Genomic DNA, 27,198 nt, shown 5'->3' with positions numbered 1-27,198 from the left:
GATAAATTGAGCATGAAAATGATAAAAATAAAATGCTATGAATAAAGAAATAACTTTCATTTTATATAAAAAAATATTTTTTCATTTATACATTTGTGCGCAGAACAACATTTCTTGCACATACAATAGCACACTTTTAGGTTAACAAGAAATTCTCTTTAATTTTAATATAATTAAGATTTATGTGTTGAACTGTGGCCTTGATCACACTGTTTAAGTTTTTTAGCCTCTCTTTCTTTTTGAGGTGACATTTGATCAAATAATCTCTTGCTACACCTTTTCAAGCCCATTCGTGCAGTTGGACTAGTAAGAACCTTGGAAAAGAGTTTTAGAGAAAGTCTTCTTTTGCTTTCAGGAGTGTAATGAACAAAGCTCTGATCCCCCGAGTCAAGAACTTTGGATGGCACCATTCCATATTTGGTGGGAACAGATTTTCTTCTGTGTAGAGTTTGTAATAATTCGAGACTGTTTGAACCTGAAGGGGAAAAAATGCTTAATTAAGCACATTGCTATTAAGTTAAAAGCAATGTTAAAATAAATGTTGCATTTTTATAAATTTTGATTACATACACATTTGAATTACATACATACAGATAATTTATCGGTTAAAACATCATCATCATCATGTAGTTACATCCTTATAGCATTTCTGTAATTGCTCAGAAGCAAAAACAGCTGAAAGTTTTCTTGTGTTACTCCCCGAATTTAAAGATTTAAAACTGCAGAATGCTGCTAATTGGCAGAAAAGTTTGTTTTTTAAAATAATTTTCAATGCTAGAAAAACATACATGATAAATATGTTTTCACGATTATCAGCTTTTTATCACCAGATTACTAATTGGGAACTGCTTTATCTTGGTTTATTTTTATTACTGGTTGTTTTATTGATTTACTAGCTTTTTATGGGTCATATAGTGCATCTATGTTTTTAACCTAAAACTTTTAATGGAAATAAAAAGAAATTTAATTTATTTACTTCGTAAAAAAACTTAAAAAATTGTTGAAACAAAAAAAAATCTATTTTTGTGCAGGATGCAAAGATTGCGCACTGAAAACAGAATCTGAAAACAAAATATGCATTATTTTTCATACATGTGGAAAAGTAGGCTTATTTTATTTTACAGCAGCATTCCTGAAATGGAGCAGCAAACTCTCTGCTATTGGTTTTCTATATTACTTCACATTTCAGAAACAGCAGAGAATCTAAAACATGCTGAGTAAAAATAAAAACTTATCATTTTTAGAAACGTGGGTTATTTTTTAAATTTCTGCATTTTTTTTTTCTTAAAACTTAAAAAAAAAAAAAAAAATTTTTGAAAGTGGAGTTTCTGGAATCTGGAGATGAAAATTCACGCAATTCCGCCAATTACCAACAAAATAAAGCAAGGATAGCTGAATTTAAAATTTCATTTAAGAATTATTTTTAAAATCTTTCTAACTACCACCATTTTTTCAGAATCCATGGTCACAAAATAAAGGCATTACAAGAGGCAAAAATATTGTTGATTTTTTTCCCTAAGTTAACTGTTAATTTAAAAAAAAAAGGAACAGATAAATTATGATAATGTTTTATAATAGTCCAGATACAATTCAGAAAATTAAGGCTTATCTCTGCATCACCGTAAAATTGAGAAATAAAGGTGAAATATAAAATGGTCTATTTTCTGTTTCAGGTATAGTTCAGCAAAACAAGAATTCAAGAGAACAGACAAATCTTACAATGAAAAAAAGTGCCATCTGATAACATACCTCTACATATCTCATTTATATAAACCTTTCCCTGTAAAATCAAACAGTACATAATATGGGGGGGGGGGGGGAAACCCCTCAAAATTGAAAAATTAGTTTAAAAAGATCTTTTTATATTTAAAGTTTTATGACTTGTTATTAAATAAAGTTAATATGTGTTCTTGTGCATTTTGCATCACAGCAGGCTTTCGCGAGCCTAATTTTCTATGTAACATTATTTCCTAAAATCAACCAGTTTTGTCAAGTATATAACTGTCTAATGATTATACTAATAATAACAATGAATAAACAATATAGCAAAATACTTTTATTTGAAGTACTCGCAGGGATTTCTTCTAGCTTAAAAGCTTTTGGATCTGGCGAAATTATTTCAACAAGAGACGTTTTTGATACCAAGTCAATTGCAGAATCCTCCGCCACAGAGTTGTCCCCTGAAAAATAAAAAGAAGCTCTGTAATTATAAAATTCATAAATGTTCTTACTATTTTCAATTCTTAAATTCACATCTGTGCTGTTTCACACAGTAAGTAGTCAGTTCAAATCAGTCACATATCATATTTTTATAATATTATGAAGCAAGTTAATTCAGGCAAGAAATGTTACAGAAATAATTTTTTTACAGAAAGTACCTTGTGATATTTTTTTTTTCAATGATGATTTTATTTGGCTTTTAGAAGATCTGGGAGACTGAAGATCTGAACTGGAAGATTTGAGAGACCTACGTCGTTTATGAGCTGGTGTTTCAGCAATGAAGCTTTTCCCTTGTTGATTAGCTGTGAAGTATAATTAAGAAAATAATTTTTAAAAGCAGAATGAAAATATTAAAACATAAATGGACAAGCAAGAATAGTGAAATTCATTCCAGTTATGGCTTTTTAAAACTATACAAGCAAATAAATTTTAACTCAAACATTTCTTAACATGAACAGAAGTAGCTTTCTTTAGTGTTTAGCAACCTAAAATTTTTAATAGGAAAAAAAAATCAAAATACTAAAACTAAACTAAAAAAAAGTTGGAAAGTTTGAATAAATTTATATTATTCAACAGTTTATATAAGACGGTTTTGTTTACTGGTTTGAAAATAGAGTAATAGGAATACATTTATTTAGTTTTTCAAAAATATTTTTACTTTATTTCCCAGACTTTTGACAGCTATTTTTCTATTCCCTAATTTACTGCTTGTTTCTGTCAGGCATGACTCTTCTTACTAACTCAACAATTGCTTAAATGTTTAGATAAATTGACAGGAAATATTCAAAGGGAGTCAATAAGATTCATTTATAACATACAAAATAACTTGATGATACAAAGTCTTAAAGATGAAATTTAAGTATTAAGTCACAATTGCTTCAAAAGAGAATAAGAATTACAGAATTGAGTTTTGAATTTAAAAATGTTATGAATTTCTTAACCTAAATTTCATTTATTTAGTTATGGATACATTTTGAATACAGCAGTAGATAGCCAAAAAGAGAAAAAAAAAGAAGGGAGATATCGTTCAAATTCAAGGGAGAGGGGAATGGTTAGTTTTGGTCCTTTTCCGTGGTAAAAAAAGAAGAAGTTTTGTTTGGGTGGAAGGGGGGGGGGGGGGGGGATACATTACCAAATCTCTCTCCTAGGTAATGCCACTGAAATGCTGGATATGCTGTAAATCCATAATAGTCTACAAATCAAAGCAAATTATTGGAAGTGTTGTCCCTAATGTGAATATGTTATCTGTACATAGGGAGCAAAATATAATAAAAGAAAAGTTTTTAGGGTTCATTAATAGTACTTTTATAGTTACTGCACTTTAATTTATTCTGGTAGGCCCATACTTTGGAAATTCCTTGTCACCAATTTTTGATTACAATAAAGAGTTATTTATGCACAATTTCTTTTATACAACCATATTTTTAAGTAAAACTTTCAAAGAATGAAAAATAAAATAAAAAATCCTTCAAATACTTCGAGGTGAGCCCCGCAGTTTCACATCCTGATTTGAAGAGGGTTTGCTTTTCTTTGGTGTCTGCAACACCTTTCCTGCAGGAAATAAATTTCTACAAGCTCTAGCTGTTCTTTCCTTTTCAGCCCTGAGGTGCTTTAGTTTCTTCGATGATAGTCGAGGCGAATGTCGAACTGGTTTCTTTTGACTTGAGGCTTGCTTTGATTTAACCTAAGTACATGGGTTTGATTTAATTTTTTCTGGTACTAATTATTTAAATAATAATGTTAAAAAGCTTTCAGAAAAAAATATGCACCTTCTTCTTCTTTTTGGGAGAAGTACCAGGCAGTAGGATTTGTCGACTCTTTTTAGAATCGGCTATATCACTACGATGACGGATTAAAGTACTGAAATTAAAAGATTATCATGAGAGTCAAATAAAAAGATACCTAAATGTGACATTTTTCAAAAGTATGTTTATTAGATCTCAGGCCAAAAATAAATTTCACACTGAAGAATTACAACAACAGTTTAAAAAAACATTTTTCAAACACTTTCCATCAAGAAACTATTATTGTGAAAATTTATACTTAGATAACTTCACAATAAATTGTTTCCTGGAAAACCGCAAGGAAAGAATGGAAAAGAGTGTGCAGTCAGCTTAAAATAATCATCAAGTTCTAATTTTTGACTTCAGTAGCCAGCGCTTGAGTCAAATTTTAAATTTGCATGAAACGTTTGAGTAAGGTATGATTGAATATGTTTTGGTACAGCTTGTGCTTTTTTATTAGCTTGAACAGGTTCCAACTGTGAATGCCAAACTACTTTCTCATATTTTAGTTTCGTAAAGAATTTTAATCACAACATTTAAATTTCTTTATAAAAAATCTTTCAAAACAATTCTAATTTAAAAATGTGCACTACAGCACAATATTCTTAGAAAGAGATGACTCCAAGTCAAACTGAAATAGGGATGTTTGAAGGACATTAAAAAAAGACAAATTAAATATTACTTACAAATGAAAAGAGTAAGTGAATTTAGAGTTAAGTGAAATAATTAAGATTAATTACATTTTAAAAAGTGAAAAATTGGATATTTATATTCAAAATTACAGTACATAAAGAGAGAACATATATTTTACTACAAAATGAGAATATTTTTAATTCTTGGTTGTAAATTTGTACTTTCAAGTGAAAAATTAAAAGCGGCAACATTAATGATTCTAAAGAGAAATATTTTCTATTTAATTACTAAAAATATTTTTTTAAAAATAAATAGATAAATGAAAAAATAAAGGAATGAATAAATAAATTGATTACTGATTAAAAAAACAAATGAATTGGTAAGAAAATGAACTATAAAATAAGTGCTCAGGTATAAATGAATGAATATGTTAATCAATTAATTATTGAATAAATATGTATATGATTTAATAAATAAATAAAATGTACTATTCCACTTTGCGCAGTATTGACAAAGAAAACTTATGCTAAAAAAATCATTCTATCATTGAAAAACATTTGAAACTCAGGATAAATAAATAACAATAAGTGTAAGATTATATTCATTTGAAGTTTAAAACAATCTCAAGAATTTCAAAGATGAAAGGGGGTAGAAAAAGGTTAGTAGCATTCTCTAATAAATTCTATTAAAAGTACCTTATTAAAAAAAAATAAAAATAAACAGGAAGGACAACAAACGTATCTCCTCATCTCATAACAACTTGAAAAATATTTATTGAAATAAATTTATTTATTTTTTTATTTATTTTCTTTTTTTGAGTTATTTGATTTTAAAGTTTATTATTAAACCCTCCCCCCCCCTTTGAAAGTGGGCTAAATAAAGTAAGCATGTGTCGAGTTTTAAGATAATTTTTTCCCCCACTAAGAATAGGTATAGATTTCTACCTCTGTGGATGATGTTTCATAAAGTTTGAATCGTAGAGGGGAGGGGAGACACAATGGACAGGTTTCAAAACTAGTGGTTGTTAATCTACGCTCAAGAATTTTATTTGACAAAGGGGAAATTCCATGTCAGATAAATCACCTTCTTGACTACACTGAAATTTAGACTGGGATAGCAATGGCAAGGGTACTGGAAAAAAAAAAAAAAAAAACAGGAATGTTCACACATTTTTTTTTAAGATGTTTTGCATTATTTCTGTCCTAATATTATTGTTTTGATTTTTTGGACAAATTCTTCATAAAGTATGCATATTTTGACAAGTCAACAGGTTTCTTATAACTCAAAGTCCCAAGGGACCGGCTAACAGCTTCAAGTTATCAATAGTTCGAGCTACGGGAAGTTGTATGTAAACATTCCTGAGTATTTTTGCAGTACCTTGACAATGCAGTCCCAACCTAAGTTTTCGAAGATAAGTGTTAAAGCTATGTATAATATGAATATTTTTTAAGACATTCTTAGGTGAAGTGTTTTGAGACATTCAAGGTCAAAATTCACGGTGACTCGAACCATGGTAAACACTTGAAAATGTTCACACTGTTGACACAGGGTGAACCTTGAAACTTAAACCTGTCGTGAGAGAGCCATGTTTTATACCAATAGAAAGCTCTATTCATTTACTTTACAATGGCTTTAAAATTTTAATTCTACTGTAATTAGGATAGAAGTTACAGCCATTTGCATGTCTCAATTTTCCATTTATTTCACACATGTTAAGTTTTTAACAGCCCTGTATTTTGTAAATTTTTGAAGTAGAAATCTGCAAATTGGCAGGATTACTTATCTTGTCATATGTGTCCTTCATACGAAATTTCATTAAAATCGGAAATGGTGAGGTGGTCAAGAAGGTAACTGACCTGACATATGGAATTTTACAATGTAAAACATGTGAACATTCCTGATTTTTTTTTCAATACCTTGCCATAGTGATTCCAGTCTAAGTTTCGGTGTAGTGGAAGAATAGTATTAGACCTACAAAATATTTTTTTTGAAGAAATTCTAAGGGGGTATGTTTTGAAATATTCAAGGTCAAGAGTCACGGGAATGACCTTGAAACTTAAACTGTCATAAGAAAGTCATGCTTTATGTTAATATAAAGTTCTATTCTTTAGCTTTACAATGGTTTTTAAATTTTTATTCTACAGTCGACACTCAATATAACTACCATCTCCGTCCCAGAGAAAAAGGTCTTTATAATGAGTGGTCGTTATAAGAGGTAGAAGTTAAAAAACATATATACATGCATCATGCATGTTACGTTGCTCCAATAAAATTGGCCCAGTTAAATGCCCAAGGTATTTTTTATCATAGATCTTTTGAAAAAAATAATGGGTGAAAAATATTGTGACGGATTTTAAAGTAGAAAATACGGAAAAAAAACTGATTACATACTTAAAAATCATTTACTTAAAAATCATACTTAAAAATCATTTATTTTCTGAAGATAAAATCAGAAACACTTGTTTGCCTTTTTAGTGCACGTGATTTTTGCAAAACATAATTTTCCATTTCAGTTATAGATGACAAGTAGTGTTTTTTTTTTTTTTTTTTTTGCCTTTGAAAGAACATTTAAAAGTCCCTTGAACATTCGAAACATTTTTCACACTTTGGTCTCAATTTCTTCTTCATCTGATCATGATACATCAATTCATTTTTGTGCACCAGTATCGAGAAATAGTTCATCTTCTGACAGATGTTCGACACATTCTAAATCAGAATCGATGTTAGCATAATTGTTTAAGTTTAACGCTTCATATAGTTTAATTTTCTTAAAAACATTTTACAGCATTTCATCTTCTTCATCGAAATTTTCATCTTGGATTGCCTGACTTCAGCAAGTTGCTTTTGCACTACAGCAGTAAATTCTATTTCCTTTAGCTTTTCAAAATCAGCATGATGAAAGCAATTCTTGATGATCTTTTCTGAGGCTTCATTCCATGCTGCTTCAGAGAGATGCAAAACTGTAAAGATCCACAACCACGTGATCAAACGCCAAACTAACATAAAATGTGTCAACCCCTTTTCCTTCGGAATCTGGAAATTTCACTTTTTCCTCCTTTATTTTTTCTGTGCTGTTTTAAGTAGTAATCCCCCTCCACTCCCACCCCCTCTCAAAGTTTGATTGAACACTGAAGACTACATGCAGCTATCCGCAAACAATAATCAAGGTTATTTCAAGTTACAAATTTGCTTTATTGGAAAAAACACCGGAAATAGTGTCCGCTGAGTTCGGTCGTTGTATTGGATTAGAAGATACAGAACGGTCGTTATACCGAAAGCAAATTAACATTAAGTTCATAGGGACAAAGTTCGGGCTTTTACCACTGGTCGTTATAATAGAATGGTCTTTATAATGTGTGGTCGTTATAATGAGTGTCGACTGTACTATATTTAGGAGAGAAGTTACAGTCATTTGTATGTCACAACGTTTCGTTTTTTCGTACTTTTTCAGTTTTTTAACATCCTTGTGTTTCATAAAATTCTAAAAATTGGCACTTATCTTATCAGATATGTGTCCCTCACACCAGTTGTCGTTAAAATCGGAAATGGTGAGGTCAAAAACTTAATTTTTTTTATTGATTTGATGTGGGTCCCAAAGCAATTCACCTTCATGAATGATTTTTTCTTTGAGAAGAGAAAATTTTGCATTTAAGCTCTAAAAGGGAAATAGGGAAAATTTGCAACACACCTATATTTTGAGATAAAATTAACTTAAGAATTGCTCCTAATTTTCCTTTAAGAGAAAGCAGGGGGCAGGGGGAGCAGTCTGCAACATACAAATGCTCAAAACAATGGTATTTGTTTTATAGCTCTTGTCATTTGTTGTTCTAGAATTTACTCAAACAAGAGTCCTAGTGTTTTTAAAATCTCCACTCCGACCCCTGCAACATTTTCGAAAATTAAGGTTCTTTAGTTTGAAGGTTGGTCTTCATCACATTAAGCTAAATTTCAAGAAACTATCTTCATATGAATTAGAATTTATGTAATGCAGTTTTTTGGAAACTTATATCAATTTGTTCATCCATGTTAACCAAACCACATCAATCTGTTTGGCTTTGAGTTGCATGGAAAGCGCGGGACAAAAATGTTCACCTTATTCCTTTCCGACTAGAAGTACTTGACATTGAATTAACAGATGCAGTTGTAGAAGCAACCGAACCGAATAACTCTGAGTCGATAATAACTTCTGATGAAGCACTTTCATCAGAATCATCTTCTCTTATTATTGGAATATCCAACTGATCCCCAATCAAAACCAGTACATGAGGTAAATTATGCATGTAACTGAAATATTACAAAAACATAGGTTAGTATCATACATTAATGAAACTACTTGCTAACAAGAAAAAACTTTCAAATCATGTTTCAATACTTTAAAGATGAACCTGTTAATGTTCAAAAACAGAATTATGCACATGGACCACTATTACTAACAACTTTCTTTTCAGATGTTAAAAAACACATTTATCTGGCATTCATCTCTTTTGTGATTCCTAGTTGAACCAATGCAAAACATTTGTGCTGGATTCAGTTGTAAGAATGCATCGAACAGTTCAAATATCAGGCTTAGAGAATGTACAAGATCTGCAAATAGTGAGTAGTCAATATGCAGCAATGTTAGAAACAAACCAACTCAATTGTACCATAGAGGAAATCTACTACAATAAGATTTTTAAAATCCATGACTTTTCTTGACTCGAAGAATACACTCTTTTATGAAACAAGCTGATGTGCGCCTCCTTTTACACCAATTTAATGATAATAGTAGTGCCTTGGAGTAAACAAAGAATAAGTATTTTTGCCCCAAGTTTGTTGCAAACTGAAGCAAAAAAACATTTTATACAGATTAATTTTCTCAATATTGGACATTTTAATGTGACTCAATGGTTAAAACTCTAAATACAGTGAGGCACCGTTTATACGTTTCTCTTTTATACGTTTTTATCAATTATACGTTTTTAAAATTGGTCCCTGCAAAGTCTAATACACATTAACCTATACCTATTATACGTTTTTTCGTTTGTATGCTTTTTTCATACAGTCCCTTCAAAAACGTATAAACGGTGCTTCACTATATTGCCAATAGCAGCCAAAATAAAACCAAATAAAAAAAAAAAAAAAAAAAAAAAAAAAAAAACCCCGCCAAATTTGTTGTTAAGTTGGCAAAAAACTTTGCAACCAAAATCTTGGCGATCTATCGCCAAGTGTTTGCCAAATTATAACACCACTTGAGTTTTCATTGAAATTAACAATGATTTCCCCCCAAAAAGGTGTCAAAACCCCCCTTTGGAATGTCCGAATGCAACCAAAAGGAGAGGTGCACAACCAGATCCCCTTAGGAGTCTACGTACCAAATTTCAACTTTCTAGGACATACCATTTTTGTGAGTTATGCAAGATACATACATACGTACATACAGACGTCACGAGAAAACTCGTTGTAATTAATTTGGGGAACGTTAAAATGGGTATTTCGGGTTTCTATACGTCCTTAGGCATGTATCCACATGTGGTCGAAGTGAAAAAAAAAACTCAACATTCATTTGAGGATGAGCAAAATGGAAATTAACCCGTTCGGGACGAACGACGCGTCTTTGCATCAGCACTATGTGGTTCTTCAGAAACAAAAAACGCATCCATGCATTACAGTAAGTACTACGCAGCCGGCCTAAGGACTCTATTCTGCATTTTGGATTTGGAACGAAATGGAAATGTTTACTATTAGGTAACGTTACTTATCCACCCCACCTTATCCACCGTTCAAATGATTGCTCTCCTGCATTAGTATTTCTCTGTCTGATGTCAGAATGGGGTGTGTCAAGTGTCTGTGATTTATTGGATTTCGTGAAAGAAAATATAAACATGTGCTTGCAAGTGAGAAGGGAAACATATACTCATTTTGAAGTGGCTCTTTCTAGTTTTGGTTCCATTAAAAATGGCATTGGAGGGGAGATATTCTAGCAAGGGGTTTTACTTTTATGTTCATTTGGTAGCCATGGTGAACACGTTATCTTTCCAAGGAGGAAATATCTTAATTTATGACTGATCCATCTACGGATCTTTTGGTTCACATTGAAATAACTATAAATTATTTTTGTTGGAGTTCTTCATACAGTAGTTACTTTCAAAAATCATACGCTGAAAAAGAAGGCAAAGAACTTAGATGGAGATGTGTAATTTGCTCAAAGCAGAATAAAAGACGTAACACTACGTATGAGTGTAAAATGCTCAATGCGCATTTATCTGTGCTTTGAAATTTTTCATGCGGCTTTAAAATATTGTTGCAATATTCTTCAAGTATTTCATAATATTAAGCACAAATATTTTTCCTCTTTTGTAGAAAATATATTGTTTAATTTTGGTACTTTTAGTTATTGTAAAAAACATTATATTTTGCATTTTTTATTCTTAAATATCAATTATTTTCATCCAATTTTTTGTTATGATTGAAATTTTGTTATATTTTATATATTAAAAAATGGTTTCATTTCTGCTTAAAGTATACATTTTTTCCATTATTATGTATGCATACTTTCCGAAATTGCGTATTAGAGTATTAGGCTTAGCGGGAGAAATTGCCCTGGCCTTTGCGCACAGTCCACGTGTAACAGCTGCTGTCCTGAGGGAGCGCTATCTTCTGCGGACTGCCGTCCCGAAAGGGTTAAGGCCTATTTTTGGGTCAAATTTTTTTCGCAAATACAATACTTCTTTTACTTTGTAAAAGGAAGTAAAAACACTTTTCACAAGAAATGTCTAGATTATTGCTTCGAAAATTAAATTGATACCATCTTTGCACATGTGTTTCAGAAAATTCAAATTAAAGCAAAATGCAATGAGCTGAGCTACTATTACAATGAAAAAAAAAACTTTACTGAAACATGTGATTTTTATATCCTATTACCATCCTAAATTTACTTAATTAAATTTCTAGACAAATTTTATCTGCTAAAATCTTTATATTTGTAAGATAAAACTGGCAAAATTACTGATAATTTTTACTAGTGATACTAGCTTGAATCGACTTGGATGCAAATGTATTAAAATTTTCGAGTGGGCGTGGGCTAAATGACTAGTGTGCAAACCTTCATTACACCACTGGTTCCCAAAGTGATCCACGTGTTCACCCAGGTGTCCATGTCGGTCTCTAAGGAGTTCATGACCAAAAAAAAAAGTGCATGGGATGAAAATAAGGGATTACGAGCTTGGATCCCATTAAAACAAGTTATCATTAGTATTAATATTTTATAAGTGCTATAGTGAACCAAACACAATTTTCAACTACATAATTACATTTAATGTAGAGTTAATTTCCTCTTACGATTTTACATGACAGAAAACAAACTCCTTTAAAATCAGTTATAAATGTTGTTTTAAAGTTGGGGAAAATAAAGTTTTTTCTCTTTCTTTCTGCAGAAAATAATTTTGTTATATTTTCCTGTACTTGCTATCCATTTGTTTCTTAAATACCTTGATAGAAAGTTCACTATGTTTATAAATAACCCTTTCTAGGGGTCCACAAAAACAGAAAATATTAGCAAAGGGTCAACAAAACAAAAAAGTTTGCGTATCTCTGAATTACACAATATAAAATACAAGAAGGGTTTTAAATAATGGTAAACACAAAATCATCAATGTTTATGTGGTAGATTAACATAGTAAACAAAATCTAGTCGGTTTTATAGAAGCGGATGCAATCGTATTTTGAAACAAAATCTGAACTAATGCATAACAGTGTAAAAAACAACTAAAATACATAACTTTTTAAGGCTAATTGGTAAAATTTGGTACTTAGTTACGTTCTAGAAATAAAAATGCATGACCGATTGACAGTTTCTAAGATTTTTGAGCACTTTTTGCTAAAAATCATGACTTTTGATGATAAATTTCAACCATGGACTTAATCCATGCCTTTCCCAGTGCACAGATATCCAGAATAAGGCATATAAAAAATTTAAATCTAAAATATCTTCAGGAAGCGAAGTACATATCAATGATTAATATTTTTTTTCATAAATATTTAACAAAATACTCACTTTTCTTTAATAGTTTCAAAGAGAAATATATTAAGCTCTGAAGCACCAATGTAAAATGATATGACTCGAAGAAAAGAAGTTACCTAAAGTACAAGGAAAAATTTCTTCATACATATATTTTTAAAAATCAATCTGTTGGGTATAAAACTAGAGATGCACTAAATACAAACTTGGGTTTTTTAGTATACAAACTCACAATTTTATTCAATGAATGGAAGTTATAGTATAGTATAGTACCCAAGTACAAAATTAATTCAAATTCTTATTAAAAAATATAATCACCTTCTAAATAACTTTCATGTAAAGGAAAACTCAGATGTTAAATTATATGCTACTACAGTGGCCACCGCTTATATGAATCACAGCAGTTCATCATAAGCAGTTTTTATTCCTTCAAGCGGCTGATTCAATAAAGCTGAATTTCATTCTGTTTTTGACAATTTGATTCATTAAAGGGGCTGATCAATTAACCAGCATCCACTGTATTACCAGTTGATCAGTTACTGAAAAGACTGCAATGTTTTCAAAATGAACTACAGAGGCCGCCTCTTATATGAATCACATTTGCTCTAAACAGTTTTTATTCTTTAAAGCGGCTGATTCAATAAAGCTGGATTTCATTCTGTTTTTGACAATTTGATTCATTAAAGTGGCTGATTCAATTAACCAGCATCCACTGTATTACCAGTTGATCAGTTACTGAAAAGACTGCAATGTTTTCAAAATGAACTACAGTGGCCACCGCTTATATGAATCATGCTTGTTCTGAACAGTTTTGATTCCATAAAGCGGCTGATTCAATAAAGTGGCTAATTCAAAAAAGCTGGATTTCATTCTGTTTTTGACAATTTGATTCATTAAAGGGGCTGATCAATTAACCAGCATCCACTGTATTACCAGTTGATCAGTTACTGAAAAGACTGCAATGTTTTCAAAATGAACTACAGAGGCCGCCTCTTATATGAATCACATTTGCTCTAAACAGTTTTTATTCTTTAAAGCGGCTGATTCAATAAAGCTGGATTTCATTCTGTTTTTGACAATTTGATTCATTAAAGTGGCTGATTCAATTAACCAGCATCCACTGTATTACCAGTTGATCAGTTACTGAAAAGACTGCAATGTTTTCAAAATGAACTACAGTGGCCACCGCTTATATGAATCATGCTTGTTCTGAACAGTTTTGATTCCATAAAGCGGCTGATTCAATAAAGTGGCTAATTCAAAAAAGCTGGATTTCATTCTGTTTTTGACAATTTGATTCATTAAAGGGGCTGATCAATTAACCAGCATCCACTGTATTACCAGTTGATCAGTTACTGAAAAGACTGCAATGTTTTCAAAATGAACTACAGAGGCTGCCTCTTATATGAATCACATTTGCTCTAAACAGTTTTTATCCTTTAAAGCGGCTGATTCAATAAAGCTGGATTTCATTCTGTTTTTGACAATTTGATTCATTAAAGGGGCTGATGAATTAACCAGCATCCACTGTATTACCAGTTGATCAGTTACTGAAAAGACTGCAATGTTTTCAAAATGAACTACAGTGGCTGCCGCTTATATGAATCATGCTTGTTCTGAACAGTTTTTGATTCCATAAAGCGGCTGATTCAATAAAGTGGCTAATTCAAAAAAGCTGGATTTCATTCTGTTTTTGACAATTTGATTCATTAAAGGGGCTGATCAATTAACCAGCATCCACTGTATTACCAGTTGATCGGTTACTGAAAAGACTGCAATGTTTTCAAAATGAACTACAGTGGCTGCCGCTTATATGAATCATGCTTGTTCTGAACAGTTTTGATTCCATAAAGCGGCTGATTCAATAAAGTGGCTAATTCAAAAAAGCTGGATTTCATTCTGTTTTTGACAATTTGATTCATTAAAGGGGCTGATCAATTAACCAGCATCCACTGTATTACCAGTTGATCAGTTACTGAAAAGACTGCAATGTTTTCAAAATGAACTACAGAGGCCGCCTCTTATATGAATCACATTTGCTCTAAACAGTTTTTATTCTTTAAAGCGGCTGATTCAATAAAGCTGGATTTCATTCTGTTTTTGACTATTTGATTCATTAAAGTGGCTGATTCAATTAACCAGCATCCACTGTATTACCAGTTGATCAGTTACTGAAAAGACTGCAATGTTTTCAAAATGAACTACAGTGGCCACCGCTTATATGAATCATGCTTGTTCTGAACAGTTTTGATTCCATAAAGCGGCCGATTCAATAAAGTGGCTAATTCAAAAAAGCTGGATTTCATTCTGTTTTTGACAATTTGATTCATTAAAGGGGCTGATCAATTAACCAGCATCCACTGTATTACCAGTTGATCAGTTACTGAAAAGACTGCAATGTTTTCAAAATGAACTACAGAGGCTGCCTCTTATATGAATCACATTTGCTCTAAACAGTTTTTATCCTTTAAAGCGGCTGATTCAATAAAGCTGGATTTCATTCTGTTTTTGACAATTTGATTCATTAAAGGGGCTGATCAATTAACCAGCATCCACTGTATTACCAGTTGATCAGTTACTGAAAAGACTGCAATGTTTTCAAAATGAACTACAGTGGCTGCCGCTTATATGATCATGCTTGTTCTGAACAGTTTTGATTCCATAAAGCGGCTGATTCAATAAAGTGGCTAATTCAAAAAAGCTGGATTTCATTCTGTTTTTGACAATTTGATTCATTAAAGGGGCTGATCAATTAACCAGCATCCACTGTATTACCAGTTGATCAGTTACTGAAAAGACTGCAATGTTTTCAAAATGAACTACAGTGGCTGCCGCTTATATGAATCATGCTTGTTCTGAACAGTTTTGATTCCATAAAGCGGCTGATTCAATAAAGTGGCTAATTCAAAAAAGCTGGATTTCATTCTGTTTTTGACAATTTGATTCATTAAAGGGGCTGATCAATTAACCAGCATCCACTGTATTACCAGTTGATCAGTTACTGAAAAGACTGCAATGTTTTCAAAATGAACTACAGTGGCTGCCGCTTATATGAATCATGCTTGTTCTGAACAGTTTTTGATTCCATAAAGCGGCTGATTCAATAAAGTGGCTAATTCAAAAAAGCTGGATTTCATTCTGTTTTTGACAATTTGATTCATTAAAGGGGCTGATCAATTAACCAGCATCCACTGTATTACCAGTTGATCAGTTACTGAAAAGACTGCAATGTTTTCAAAATGAACTACAGTGGCCACCGCTTATATGAATCATGCTTGTTCTGAACAGTTTTGATTCCATAAAGCGGCTGATTCAATAAAGTGTCTAATTCAAAAAAGCTGGATTTCATTCTGTTTTTGACAATTTGATTCATTAAAGGGGCTGATCAATTAACCAGCATCCACTGTATTACCAGTTGATCAGTTACTGAAAAGACTGCAATGTTTTCAAAATGAACTACAGTGGCTGCCGCTTATATGAATCATGCTTGTTCTGAACAGTTTTGATTCCATAAAGCGGCTGATTCAATAAAGTGGCTAATTCAAAAAAGCTGGATTTCATTCTGTTTTTGACAATTTGATTCATTAAAGGGGCTGATCAATTAACCAGCATCCACTGTATTACCAGTTGATCAGTTACTGAAAAGACTGCAATGTTTTCAAAATGAACTACAGTGGCCACCGCTTATATGAATCATGCTTGTTCTGAACAGTTTTGATTCCATAAAGCGGCTGATTCAATAAAGTGGCTAATTCAAAAAAGCTGGATTTCATTCTGTTTTTGACAATTTGATTCATTAAAGGGGTTGATCAATTAACCAGCATCCACTGTATTACCAGTTGATCAGTTACTGAAAAGACTGCAATGTTTTCAAAATGAACTACAGAGGCTGCCTCTTATATGAATCACATTTGCTCTAAACAGTTTTTATCCTTTAAAGCGGCTGATTCAATAAAGCTGGATTTCATTCTGTTTTTGACAATTTGATTCATTAAAGGGGCTGATCAATTAACCAGCATCCACTGTATTACCAGTTGATCAGTTACTGAAAAGACTGCAATGTTTTCAAAATGAACTACAGTGGCTGCCGCTTATATGAATCATGCTTGTTCTGAACAGTTTTGATTCCATAAAGCGGCTGATTCAATAAAGTGGCTAATTCAAAAAAGCTAGATTTCATTCTGTTTTTGACAATTTGATTCATTAAAGGGGCTGATCAATTAACCAGCATCCACTGTATTACCAGTTGATCAGTTACTGAAAAGACTGCAATGTTTTCAAAATTGAACTACAGAGGCCGCCTCAAATATGAATCACATTTGCTCTAAACAGTTTTTATTCTTTAAAGCGGCTGATTCAATAAAGCTGGATTTCCTTCTGTTTTTGACAATTTGATTCATTAAAGGGACTGATCAATTAACCAGCATCCACTGTATTACCAGTTGATCACTTACTGAAAAGATTGCAATGTTTTCAAAATGAACTACAGTGGCTGCTGCTTATATGAATCATGCTTGTTCTGAACAGTTTTGATTCCATAAAGCGGCTGATTCAATAAAGTGGCTAATTTAAAAAAGCTGAATTTCATTCTGTTTTTGATGATTTGATTCATGAAAGTGGTTGATAAAATTAACTGCTGATTCAATTAATCGGCATCCACTGTATAAGTAATTTTTTAACATTTTTTAGGCAATACAGTGAAACCTGTGTAAGTTGACCACTTGCGGTGCAGTACTGTGGTGGTCAACTTATAAAGGGGGTAATGTTCTTTATTTTTTGTCATTTCTTGCACCATGTATTCATTTTTTTGACTAATTGACACTTACTCTTTCTGTTTAACTCACTTTCATTGTTTAACATTACTTTGAAACAAAAATTTAAAATGTTATTCAACTATTTGTAGAGATTATTTTCCCAGTATGACATATAATGTGTCATGCATATTTAAAATTTCAGTAAATTGATCAAAAAAATTATTGTTTATGAAAAGTTACTTATTTAATATTAATAGTTCCTAAAAATTCATAGCTATTCAAAAATAACAAATTTTTCTCTCATATACATTTATAACCATGATGATCTATTGTTCAACAAAATAACTCCTTATTGAAGTTTGGTGCCCTTATTAGACACTAGTTTTAGAATTTCCATATGTGTTTTCTCTGGATTTTTCCCATTTCAATTAATTTTAATATTTCATACTTTTTATCAATCTCAAGTTCAACTAACTTTCTTTTTGAAGTCATTTTATATAAAATTATAACACAAAGAACAACAAGATGGACTCTCATAGTTCAAAAAGGCAGTTGAAAATGAAAATGTCCTATCTCTTAATCCCTTGCACCAGAAATACTACAATGCAAGAATGCGAGTAACTTCATTTTTTAGCACAATTCCAGTGTTGCCACAAAATATTGCAACGGGAAAAAAATACATTGTACTTTTCTACTGAAACATGTTTTCATTGAACAGAGAGCACAAAAGGCAATCTCAAATAGCAGAAAAGAAAATCAAGTTTGGAGAATAAAAGAGTTCTTAGTAGTTTATGTGGTTAAACTCACAAGGAGGTTTAGTCATGCTGCTGTTTTATTTAGTTGGTAAAATGCTGGTCTGGCATGGAAAATATTCTTGAAAAGCCATAAAATAAATCAGTGCTTCTCAACCTTTTTTACTTTGCGGCACACTTATGAAATTTCTAGATCAACGGGGCACACTGAACTTAATTTCGAAATGGTAATATAGAAATGTTTTTATCATTCACTGGTAAAAAAAAAAAAAAAAAAACGGGGGGAGGGGACGTTTTTCATATGAATAAAACAATTATAACAAACGTAGTATATTTAAATTTATTTAGAAGGCAGAAATATTTCGAATGTATTGAGGTTGATAATGAACAAACAAAACTATAGCTATTTACAGAAAATTATGCTTCATATGTTTTAAAGCATTTCTGTCAAACGTGTCTTTAAAGTGCACACTGCAGTTAAACAATTTATCAAATAATGTTTCAAGAAATTAAAACCATGCACCTAACTTCCGTTTGACACTAATTTTTGAAAGACGTTTGATGTTCGGCTCTATGCTGGAAAGAGCTACACGAAGTTCTTGATCCAGGCTCTTTAGAGATGATCTTTTACTGTTTTTTATAAGTGCGAAAGCTGAGAGGCTGAGTTCGCAATGATATGTAGTTGAAAATGGTAGCAGCACATCAATAGCACGACAAGATATAGTGAGATACACTCATTTTTAACCAGCAACCAAAATTCGTCCTGAGGCACTTTGTTCAACTTAAGTTTAAGAGTACGGTCGCTCTTGAGGTTCATAAATTCTTCTCGCGCCTTCAAAGAAAGGTCTTTAGCTGATGCATCCGCAGGTGAAGAGAATTAACTGTCGTACCTCGCCCTTCAATCAAAAATTCTTGATAGTACCTCACCACGCGAAAGCCAGCGAATCTCTATATGAAGAAGTAGGGAGAGATGTTCTGCCCCCATTTCTTCACAAAGCACGGAGAAAAGGCGAGAATTACGCTGCTTTGATTTTATGAAATTCACGATTTTCACGACTTCAGCCAAAGCTGACTTCAGCTCATCTGGTAAGTTCTTCCATGAGAGTTTCACGATGGAAGAAACAGTGTATGGTTTTAATTTCTATTTTACTAAGTCTCAGAATCGAGCTTTGAGAAACTATGATAAAAGGAAATTAGTATCGGAACTGGAAAAGAGGAAAACAAATGCTAAAGCTGGGGCTAAAATTCCTGAGGGAGAGGACAATACTCCCGTTTGCAAAAGATTTAGAAAAAATTCTGTATAATTAGTTGATTTCGTGGAAATTAAAATCCGTTTTCAAAAACTGAAAGTAATAGGATCACAAGAAGTTAAAAAGAGGTGGGGCAGCAAACCCCGCCTCTCCCCTTGTTGGGTATGTCTTATTGCACATAATCGACAGATTAAATTGAGAAGTTGCAGAACGATACAAACGCTATTCGGTCGTAACTTTAAAATAAAATACGTCAAGGCTCTTTGTTTTTGTATAACTACGAAAATACCGCGGCACACTGGGTTCCTTGTCGCGGCGCACCAGTGTGCCGCGGCACACTGGTTGCGAAGCTCTGAAATAAATAATAATATAAAATAAAATAATTTGCTACATTTAGTTTTAAAAAATAAACCAAGTGGTCAACTTACAAAGGGTTTTTTACAATACTCCAAACCAAATTTGGTGTACATTAGTGGTCAAGATAGACAGGTGGTCACAGTGGCGCCGACTCCATGGGGCCTGAGGGGGCCCGAGCCCCCTCAAAAATATTTTTGAGGGGCAGAGCCCCCCCAATAAATCAAAAAAAGTATAAGTTATATTATGTTTTCTAAACTCATAAATTTATCTTTTATTTTCCTTGTTTGAAGATAGTTTACCTTGTAAAATACATTCAGTAATGAGTTAAAACAAATAATTATTACGGTAGTAAGCAGGTTAACTGAAAAGGAGTAGTGTGAATAATGATGGTGTTATAGTGCTGCAAGCACACTTAAAATTGGTCCCAGTGCACGAACTTACGGGTCAAATCTGTTGCCGGTGGGCAACGCCGCGGCAAGCTCATCTAAGTGTTGCTGATCTGGAAAAAATATATGAGGGTTTGATTTGTATATTAAATGGGAGGCGTGATAGTTTTGAGTACTTTTGGGAATTGTGTTTAAAAGAAAAATCTTCACAAAATGATGATCCTTCGCTTCCTCGTTATCGACGTATACCAAAGTATGAAAACAACGAAGTCAACTCACCGCATGCTTTCAAAATCCCAAAGGCACTTTACATTGAGGTTTGTGAAATGGTGCAATCTTGCATTATTGGGCGGTTTACATCAACTGGACTCGCACAGATCATTGCAATTGAACAAGAGTGCTTGCTTTTATTAAACAGAGGTGAAACAAATTTTGAAAAATCAATTAAATTTTCAAAAATAACCTAGACATTGAGAGACTGCGTTCACACTTGAGTATGTTAGCCGGTATAACTAATGAAAAAACTGGTCTTAAAGAAAAACACGCGTAAATTAAATTACCTTTTTACGAAAATACTGTACGTGTTTGTATTTATTTTTTCCTTTTTTTCAAAGCAAAAAAATATGTGTCAGGCTTGTCGAGTTTTTGGGGTTCTAATGTTGATTATATGACTTTAAAATGCTTTTAAAAAACTTTAAAACTCACTATTTTTCATCTCAAATTTAGAAAATTACTTTGGTTCCCCCCGCCCAGATTTTTTTAAAAAGTCTGCGTCTCTGGGAGTGCCTTTCCATTCAAGTCAAGTGTCCTTCCTATCTTATAATATCAATGCTTAGCTACGGCACTGCTCCCCATAAAATAGAACAAAAAAATCTCTTATTAAGACAAGTGATATGATTTAACAGTAGAACCAGAAAATTTGTAAACCAATTTTTAGATTCTTTTACTTCGAAAACGCCGTGTCACATACTGTTCATTTGTTAAAATTACACTCTGGAAAATATGGCATTTTCAAGGTACAAAAATCTGACCTTTATTTGGGGGTGAGGGACCTCCGAGGGATTACATAACACCCTAAACCCCCGGTTATGTCCAGCCCCCCCAATAATTTTTGCAAGTCGGCGCCCCTGGGTGGTCAAGATAGAGAGGTGGTCAAGTTACAGAGGTTTTCCTTCATTATATAAGATAGGATAAATTCCGTTCCTGACAAAAGCGGTCAACATAGACAGGTGGTCAACTTACAAAGTGGTGAACTTTTACAGGTTTTACTGTATTAAGACTTGATTATTCAAAAACAGGGAAAAATATAATTTGTAAATCATCTGTATTGGATTTTTAACTTAGGAGACACATATGTACCATGGTCTTTAATGACTCAGATTATTTTGAAAGTAAATTTATAAATTAATACAAAAAATTATAAACATTCACAGAAAAATCTACAAACTAATTAAAAAAAAAAAAAAGACTTACAGTAGAGGCACAATCTGATCCATCGACTGTTGGTATAAGCATTTCCATTTCAAGAGCTAATAAAATTTGCATTTGACACCTAAAACACAATATTGAATAGGTAAATTTATACTTATTAGTTGAAAGCAGCAATCAATATGAATGATATTAAAATTAAAATTACTCTTTAATTTTTGCAGTTGAATCCTCCATCTGCTCCACATTGTATTTCTCAGTAATTTTTTGAATGGTGGTGAAAAAATTAGCTTTCATAAAATTCAACATGTCTTCCTGTTAAATGTGTGGAAAATCAATTAACCAATTTATTAAAATCCTAAAAAAATACTATTACTTTTTAAATACTGCTAAAAATATCAATTTGAAACAAAAAGCAAAATATTTCAAATGAAAGAATTAAGCATGATACATTACACAAGATACTATCAAGAGATTTTTCCCAAATGCACACAGACTAATTAAAAAGAAATGTCTTTAGAATTAGTGTTTAAGAATGAAAATTAAAAAGCTACTGCATAAAAAATATTCTGTGATGTTCAAACACTGCACAGTAACAGTAAAAACTTTGCCATGTTGGTAACATGGATGCAATATTTTTCAATCACGTAGAAAGTAAAGTAAAATGGCAGACGCCAAAATTCGGTGCCCTAAGCTGAAGTGAGTACACTTTATTTTCAATTCATTTCCTGTTCAAAGTGTTGATCTACAAGTTTTATTTTTATACCATTTCATTTTTCATAATGAGAAAAAAAAAAGGAACCAAAACAATGTAGTTTATTTGAAGTTAATGTGGCAGTTAAACTTTAGAATTATGAACTTGAGGTAAAAAGAAAAGGTACTACAGTGAATTCAGCGAGAACTGATAGTGGAAGTAAAGCAACATGACACTTGGCAATAGCGCTGTCTGATTGGAAACAGGCATTGGCGTTGTCGGATAACATTTATTGGGGGGGGGGGGGGGACCAACTTTAACACCGCTAATTTCAAGCTGCTTCAAAAAAAAAAAAAAGTATAACAAAAATGTATACATAGTAAAAATGGATTAGTGTTGTCATTTAATACATAATATTAAAAACTGAAATATCTTTATCAGCATAAACACACAAAATAAAGAAACTTTTCCTAGCCAGTTATGTGTGACAAAAATAAATGTGTTTATTTTCCTCTCTGTGATTTTTTTCTAATGAAGTGTTAACACAAGAGAACAGGATTTAATCGCTTTTTGTGTATTTTGAGCTTAGTTAACCTACTGAAGCATAATTTTGATTCAGAAATGGGGGGTCCGGGGAAATTTTTGAAATTATTGTTTTATAAACTCAGTTTTAGACGATTTTTGGTGATGTTTGAGAGAAGAGAAATTCGGGGGCCGTCTCTGGAATATTTCGTAATCGAAGTTTTAAAAACACAATTGTAGGCCATGTTTGGGAACAAACAGTTTTTTGAAGTTGAAGATCCGAAAAAGTTGAATTAATGTAGATGACTTTCGATGGTGCAGGGAAAAGGAATTTCAAGACTTCTTCCCCAAACTTTTTTCGAAAGTTTAGGTATAAACGCGAAGTTTTAGACGCCCTTTGGTTAGGAAGAAAGATTTAGGGATCTTAGAAATATTTTCAAATTTGAAGCTCTGAAGACGAAAGTCAAGACAATCTCTGATAGTGGGGAGTGGGGGTTTTTCCAATATTACGGTGAAGGCCCTCTCCTGGTAGTTTTTCGACATTGAAATCGTAAATATGCAATTGTAGACTATTGTTGCTGACGTTAGGGGAAGAAATGGTATTTAGATACTCTCCCTTGCTTTCAAAATAAAAGTTACAAAAATACAATTTTAGGGGACCTCTTATGAAGACCTGAAGGGATAAGGCTTGAGGATAGTCTTTTTCTTTTTCAAAACCATTTGACTCCTATGGTTTTCTATACAGAAATTTTCAATTTCCAGTCGGATATTTATTTGAAATACGTCTGCGACTTCAGTAAATGCACTTTTAACATTTTGGACTAGTGTAATGTACTTAACACCAGTGAAGAAATTTGAGGACGGGACGAGGCGGTACCCTTTGGGTGTCACCCGCAAGTAGGGTGAAACCTAAAGTGAAATGTAAAATTTCAAGTTTTTGAAAAATATGAAGCTAAAGTGCATTCTTAAGACTACAAATTTAAAATTTTTCTGGGGGGGGGGGGAACTCTCGGACCGCCCCTTCCCCCTTTTCCTACTCCTCATCATGGAGTGAATACTATACTCAGGATTAGGTTCATGTTCAGGATTAGGTACGCCATTGTTAACACTTATACATTAGTTCTATTTTTTCATTTTATTATAAATATCATGTCTCCTGAATATCTTGATAAAATTTTATTTTACTTTTTTTTCCCGAACATTCAAGTACTTAGAACTTTTGGTGTGATTATTTCATTACAATATTTTAAATATTTCTCGCAATATTTCAGCTTTTTTTTTTCTATTTAAAACATGCTTCGGTCGCACAGGTGAGGTAATTTAATAAGACAGAATCTCGATGTTCCTAAATTATATTTTAAGATTGCATTTAGAAAAAAAAAAGAAATACTCTTTTAAAAACTTTTATTGTATTTGCTTGTTTATCATCTACTTGTCCATTTTTCAACCTGTCTTCTAGACTCAACATAGTTTTTTTTTTTTATTTTTAAGTTTACATGGAGTATCTAACCTTTGCTGCCCCCCTGCCCCTACGTGAAAATTTGAAATGACGGACTTGCTGCGAGGTAGTTTATTAGGCTTCTTATAATTAGCAACGCTTGTTCTTCGATTCTAAGTTTGCATTGCAGCCAGTTGCTTTCCTTTCGTGTAAGCAAAGTTCATTTTGACTCAATTGTGTAATAATTTAACATTTCACAACTGTATTTCACAGAATAAATTATGTGTTATGTAACTGTGCATTATCGTCCTTTTTTGGAACTAAAACAGTAATAAGTTCCCCCTAAATAATGGACTTTATTTTAACAAATTAAAATTTTTATGGGGGTCCGACTCTCAATTATTGAGGGGGTCCGGACCCCTCGGACCCCCCCCCCCCCCGGCCACGACGCCCATGGAAACAGGATGGCAAAAACAGCACCAATCAGATAAGCAAAATGTTCCAGAGAAGAATCGCCAATCCAATGAGTAATTCATAAAAATGGCAAACATTGGCACCAAACAACCCTCTTTCTTTACTTCTGCTATCAATTCTCCCTGAATGCATTTTGGGGAAAAGAATTGAGAAATGCTCAGAAATAGTTTATGTACGTGAAAAAGTAACAAATGAACCTTAAAATACATTTTTTCCCTAAACAAGGAAAAAAACTACTTACTTCATACGATATTATGCTTTTCTCCTGAAAGAAATAAGATGCACTTTTTATTATTCTTTTTGCTAATTGTATAATTGAAACATCAGACAGCAAAGCTGTGTTATACATGCCTTTCAATTTTGTACTTAAATCTTCAGCAGAGAGATCTGTCAATAAATAAAAAAAATAGTTATAATTAAAGAAACAAAAAAAACATTCTGATAAATGACTGCAAAATTAAAAAAATCTTTTGTGTAAATTATCAGCTTAATTAATACCAAAAAACTATCGTAATCTAAGGGCTGTGCCATTTTATCAGTGTTGGAGCCTGATTCATCAATAAAAAAATAAAAGTAAATATTTGCAATGTTTTTTAACTGAACAGTTACACATGATTTGGCTCCCTAAATTTGCATTCATAATACACATAACATGATGACAAACCCTTGAAGCGAAGAACAAATAGAAGTAAAACATTAAACAAGATAATATATTTAAAAAAAAAAACCAAAATAAACTTGTTGGAAAATGATTCAGTTAAAGAAAGTCAGAAATTATTACAACCTAGATTTTTCTTGCCAGTTCTCCCTTACTTGGATTTTTCAGCATATTAGGGCCCTTGCTAAGCATTTGCCAAAGCACAAAATGAGATAAAAACGTTAATTCGGCGAAAAAAACTCTGTTTGGCAAAAAGGAAGTTCTTTAAAAACTCCACAGAAAAAAAATGCCATCCTCAAAATCATGACTTAACATTGTTGAAAATTCCTCTAGAGAGAACTAAGCAATTCAAACAAGTGTCTAATCTACCTCAAGTGCATAGGTGTATGCTGCATCTTAAAAGTAAGCACAAGCAAATGGATCTTCTACTTCTAAAACATACTTGATTCATTGATTTGTTAAAATTAGGCTTTGGCTAAGACTTGAAATTTCACAATTATTTTCAAATTTTGGCTAAGTTACTGGCTAATAACTTGAAATCACTAGCACGGACCCTGCATCTATCCCAATGGGCTTGAAACAGGCTTTCAAATAAAAATTTCTTGCATCCTTTTGTTTGTTACTTTCTCAAAAGTTTTGTTAATTTTTATCCAAATTTTTAAATTTTGACTCCAGGATCAATGGTTTTACTAACATGAGTTTGGAACAAAATCTGCATTAGAAAAACCATTTTATTCTAAATTTTGGCTCATAAATATATTTTCAGAGCATAAGAAATAATAGAATTGTTATATTAAGCATACATGTTTCTGTTTCTTTATCCTTTGTCTCTGATGCATTTTGCTGTGCAAGAGGGGCATCTGTACTTTTTCCTAAAAAAAAAAAAGTTGTTCATCAAAAATAATGGTTAATAATGCACAACTGACAACATTGAAAGATTAAAATTAAAAAGACTTATGATTAAAATTAGGGAGACTTTACATAAATAAATTTAGCAACAAGAAATTACGTAGAAGGAATTTTTAAACTTTGAGTAGAGATTTCTTAAATAAAACCTGTATAAGACCCGAAATTTGGTGTTCAGAAATCTGGCAGAATCCTAAATTCAGAAACTAAGATAACCATTTTGACTTTTTGGAAGATTTAGAAAAAAATCTACAACCTCATTTTGAAAGAAAGAACTTTTAAAGAGTCATAAGTTCATTTACTCTCATAAAGTGATGGTAGACATTCTTTGCACCAGGTAAAAGTTTATTAAGTTCAGAGAAAAATCGGGAACTTTTACCGCAATTTTTGGGAAGTAAAAGTTTTAAAAAGAAAGAAAATTAAATAAACATGTTTAAAAAATGATCAGACATACAATTTTCAATGCTTGTATGATAAGATTTCGTTTCTGTAATAATTTTACTGTAGCAATTTTTCCTGGAAAAAAAACTCCCTTTTCGGGAAATTTGTTGTGATGAAAATCGGGAGATGTTTAGTTCATTAGAGAGTTTAGGAAAAGGGAATTAATTTTTGAGAGTCTCCCAAATGAATGGAGAGTGTTAGCAGTTATGATAAAGCTAAATTATGCATAATTATATATTTAGACATCAAATTAGATTAGCAGTAAAATAACATATAGTATGAAGGAGAAGGAAAAAAATATGAAGTAAAGACCAATTTATTGTTCAAAAACAATGAAACATAAAAGCATCAACCTTTTGGAAAATGAAAATCAGTAACAAGGAGAATGCATTTAACACATACCTGTTGAAAATAATTCATTACTTTTCTTCCCACTTTTTCGTTTCACACTTCGTTTGAGACATTTTGAACTTTGCAATTTTTTATTAAAAGCCTCAATTTTTGA

The 27,198-nt window shown here is 32.1% G+C and overlaps 1 protein-coding gene across 1 annotated transcript; it reads right to left on the bottom strand.

The window, feature by feature from the left end:
- Positions 1 to 129: 129 nt before the first annotated feature.
- Positions 130 to 27,198, bottom strand: LOC129216839 (uncharacterized). Its single transcript, XM_054851056.1, has 12 exons — positions 27,096 to 27,198; positions 26,150 to 26,218; positions 24,930 to 25,075; positions 21,769 to 21,875; positions 21,606 to 21,684; positions 12,670 to 12,752; positions 8,730 to 8,921; positions 3,990 to 4,080; positions 3,697 to 3,904; positions 2,379 to 2,522; positions 2,055 to 2,180; positions 130 to 475 (listed from the first exon to the last, which is right to left on the bottom strand). The coding sequence occupies exons 3-12, from the start codon at positions 25,035 to 25,037 to the stop codon at positions 174 to 176; spliced, it is 1,440 nt and encodes a 479-aa protein (XP_054707031.1). The 5' UTR covers positions 25,038 to 25,075; positions 26,150 to 26,218; positions 27,096 to 27,198; the 3' UTR covers positions 130 to 173.

The sequence above is a fragment of the Uloborus diversus genome, chromosome 2 (genome assembly GCF_026930045.1).
Source record: "Uloborus diversus isolate 005 chromosome 2, Udiv.v.3.1, whole genome shotgun sequence".
Taxonomy (NCBI): domain Eukaryota; kingdom Metazoa; phylum Arthropoda; class Arachnida; order Araneae; family Uloboridae; genus Uloborus; species Uloborus diversus.
Note: the sequence above shows the minus strand (reverse complement) of the source record. Positions and strands in the feature narration are given on the sequence as shown.

Coding starts and splice junctions, on each gene's coding strand:
- LOC129216839 (XM_054851056.1), bottom strand. CDS start 25,037: ATGTATAACACAGCTTTGCTGTCTGATGTTTCAATTATACAATTAGCA. Junction 8,922..12,669: donor TTTGAAACTATTAAAGAAAA/GTGAGTATTTTG, acceptor GTAATATTTCAG/TTACATGCATAATTTACCTC. Junction 4,081..8,729: donor TCTAGTCGGAAAGGAATAAG/GTGAACATTTTT, acceptor TTTTAATTTCAG/TACTTTAATCCGTCATCGTA.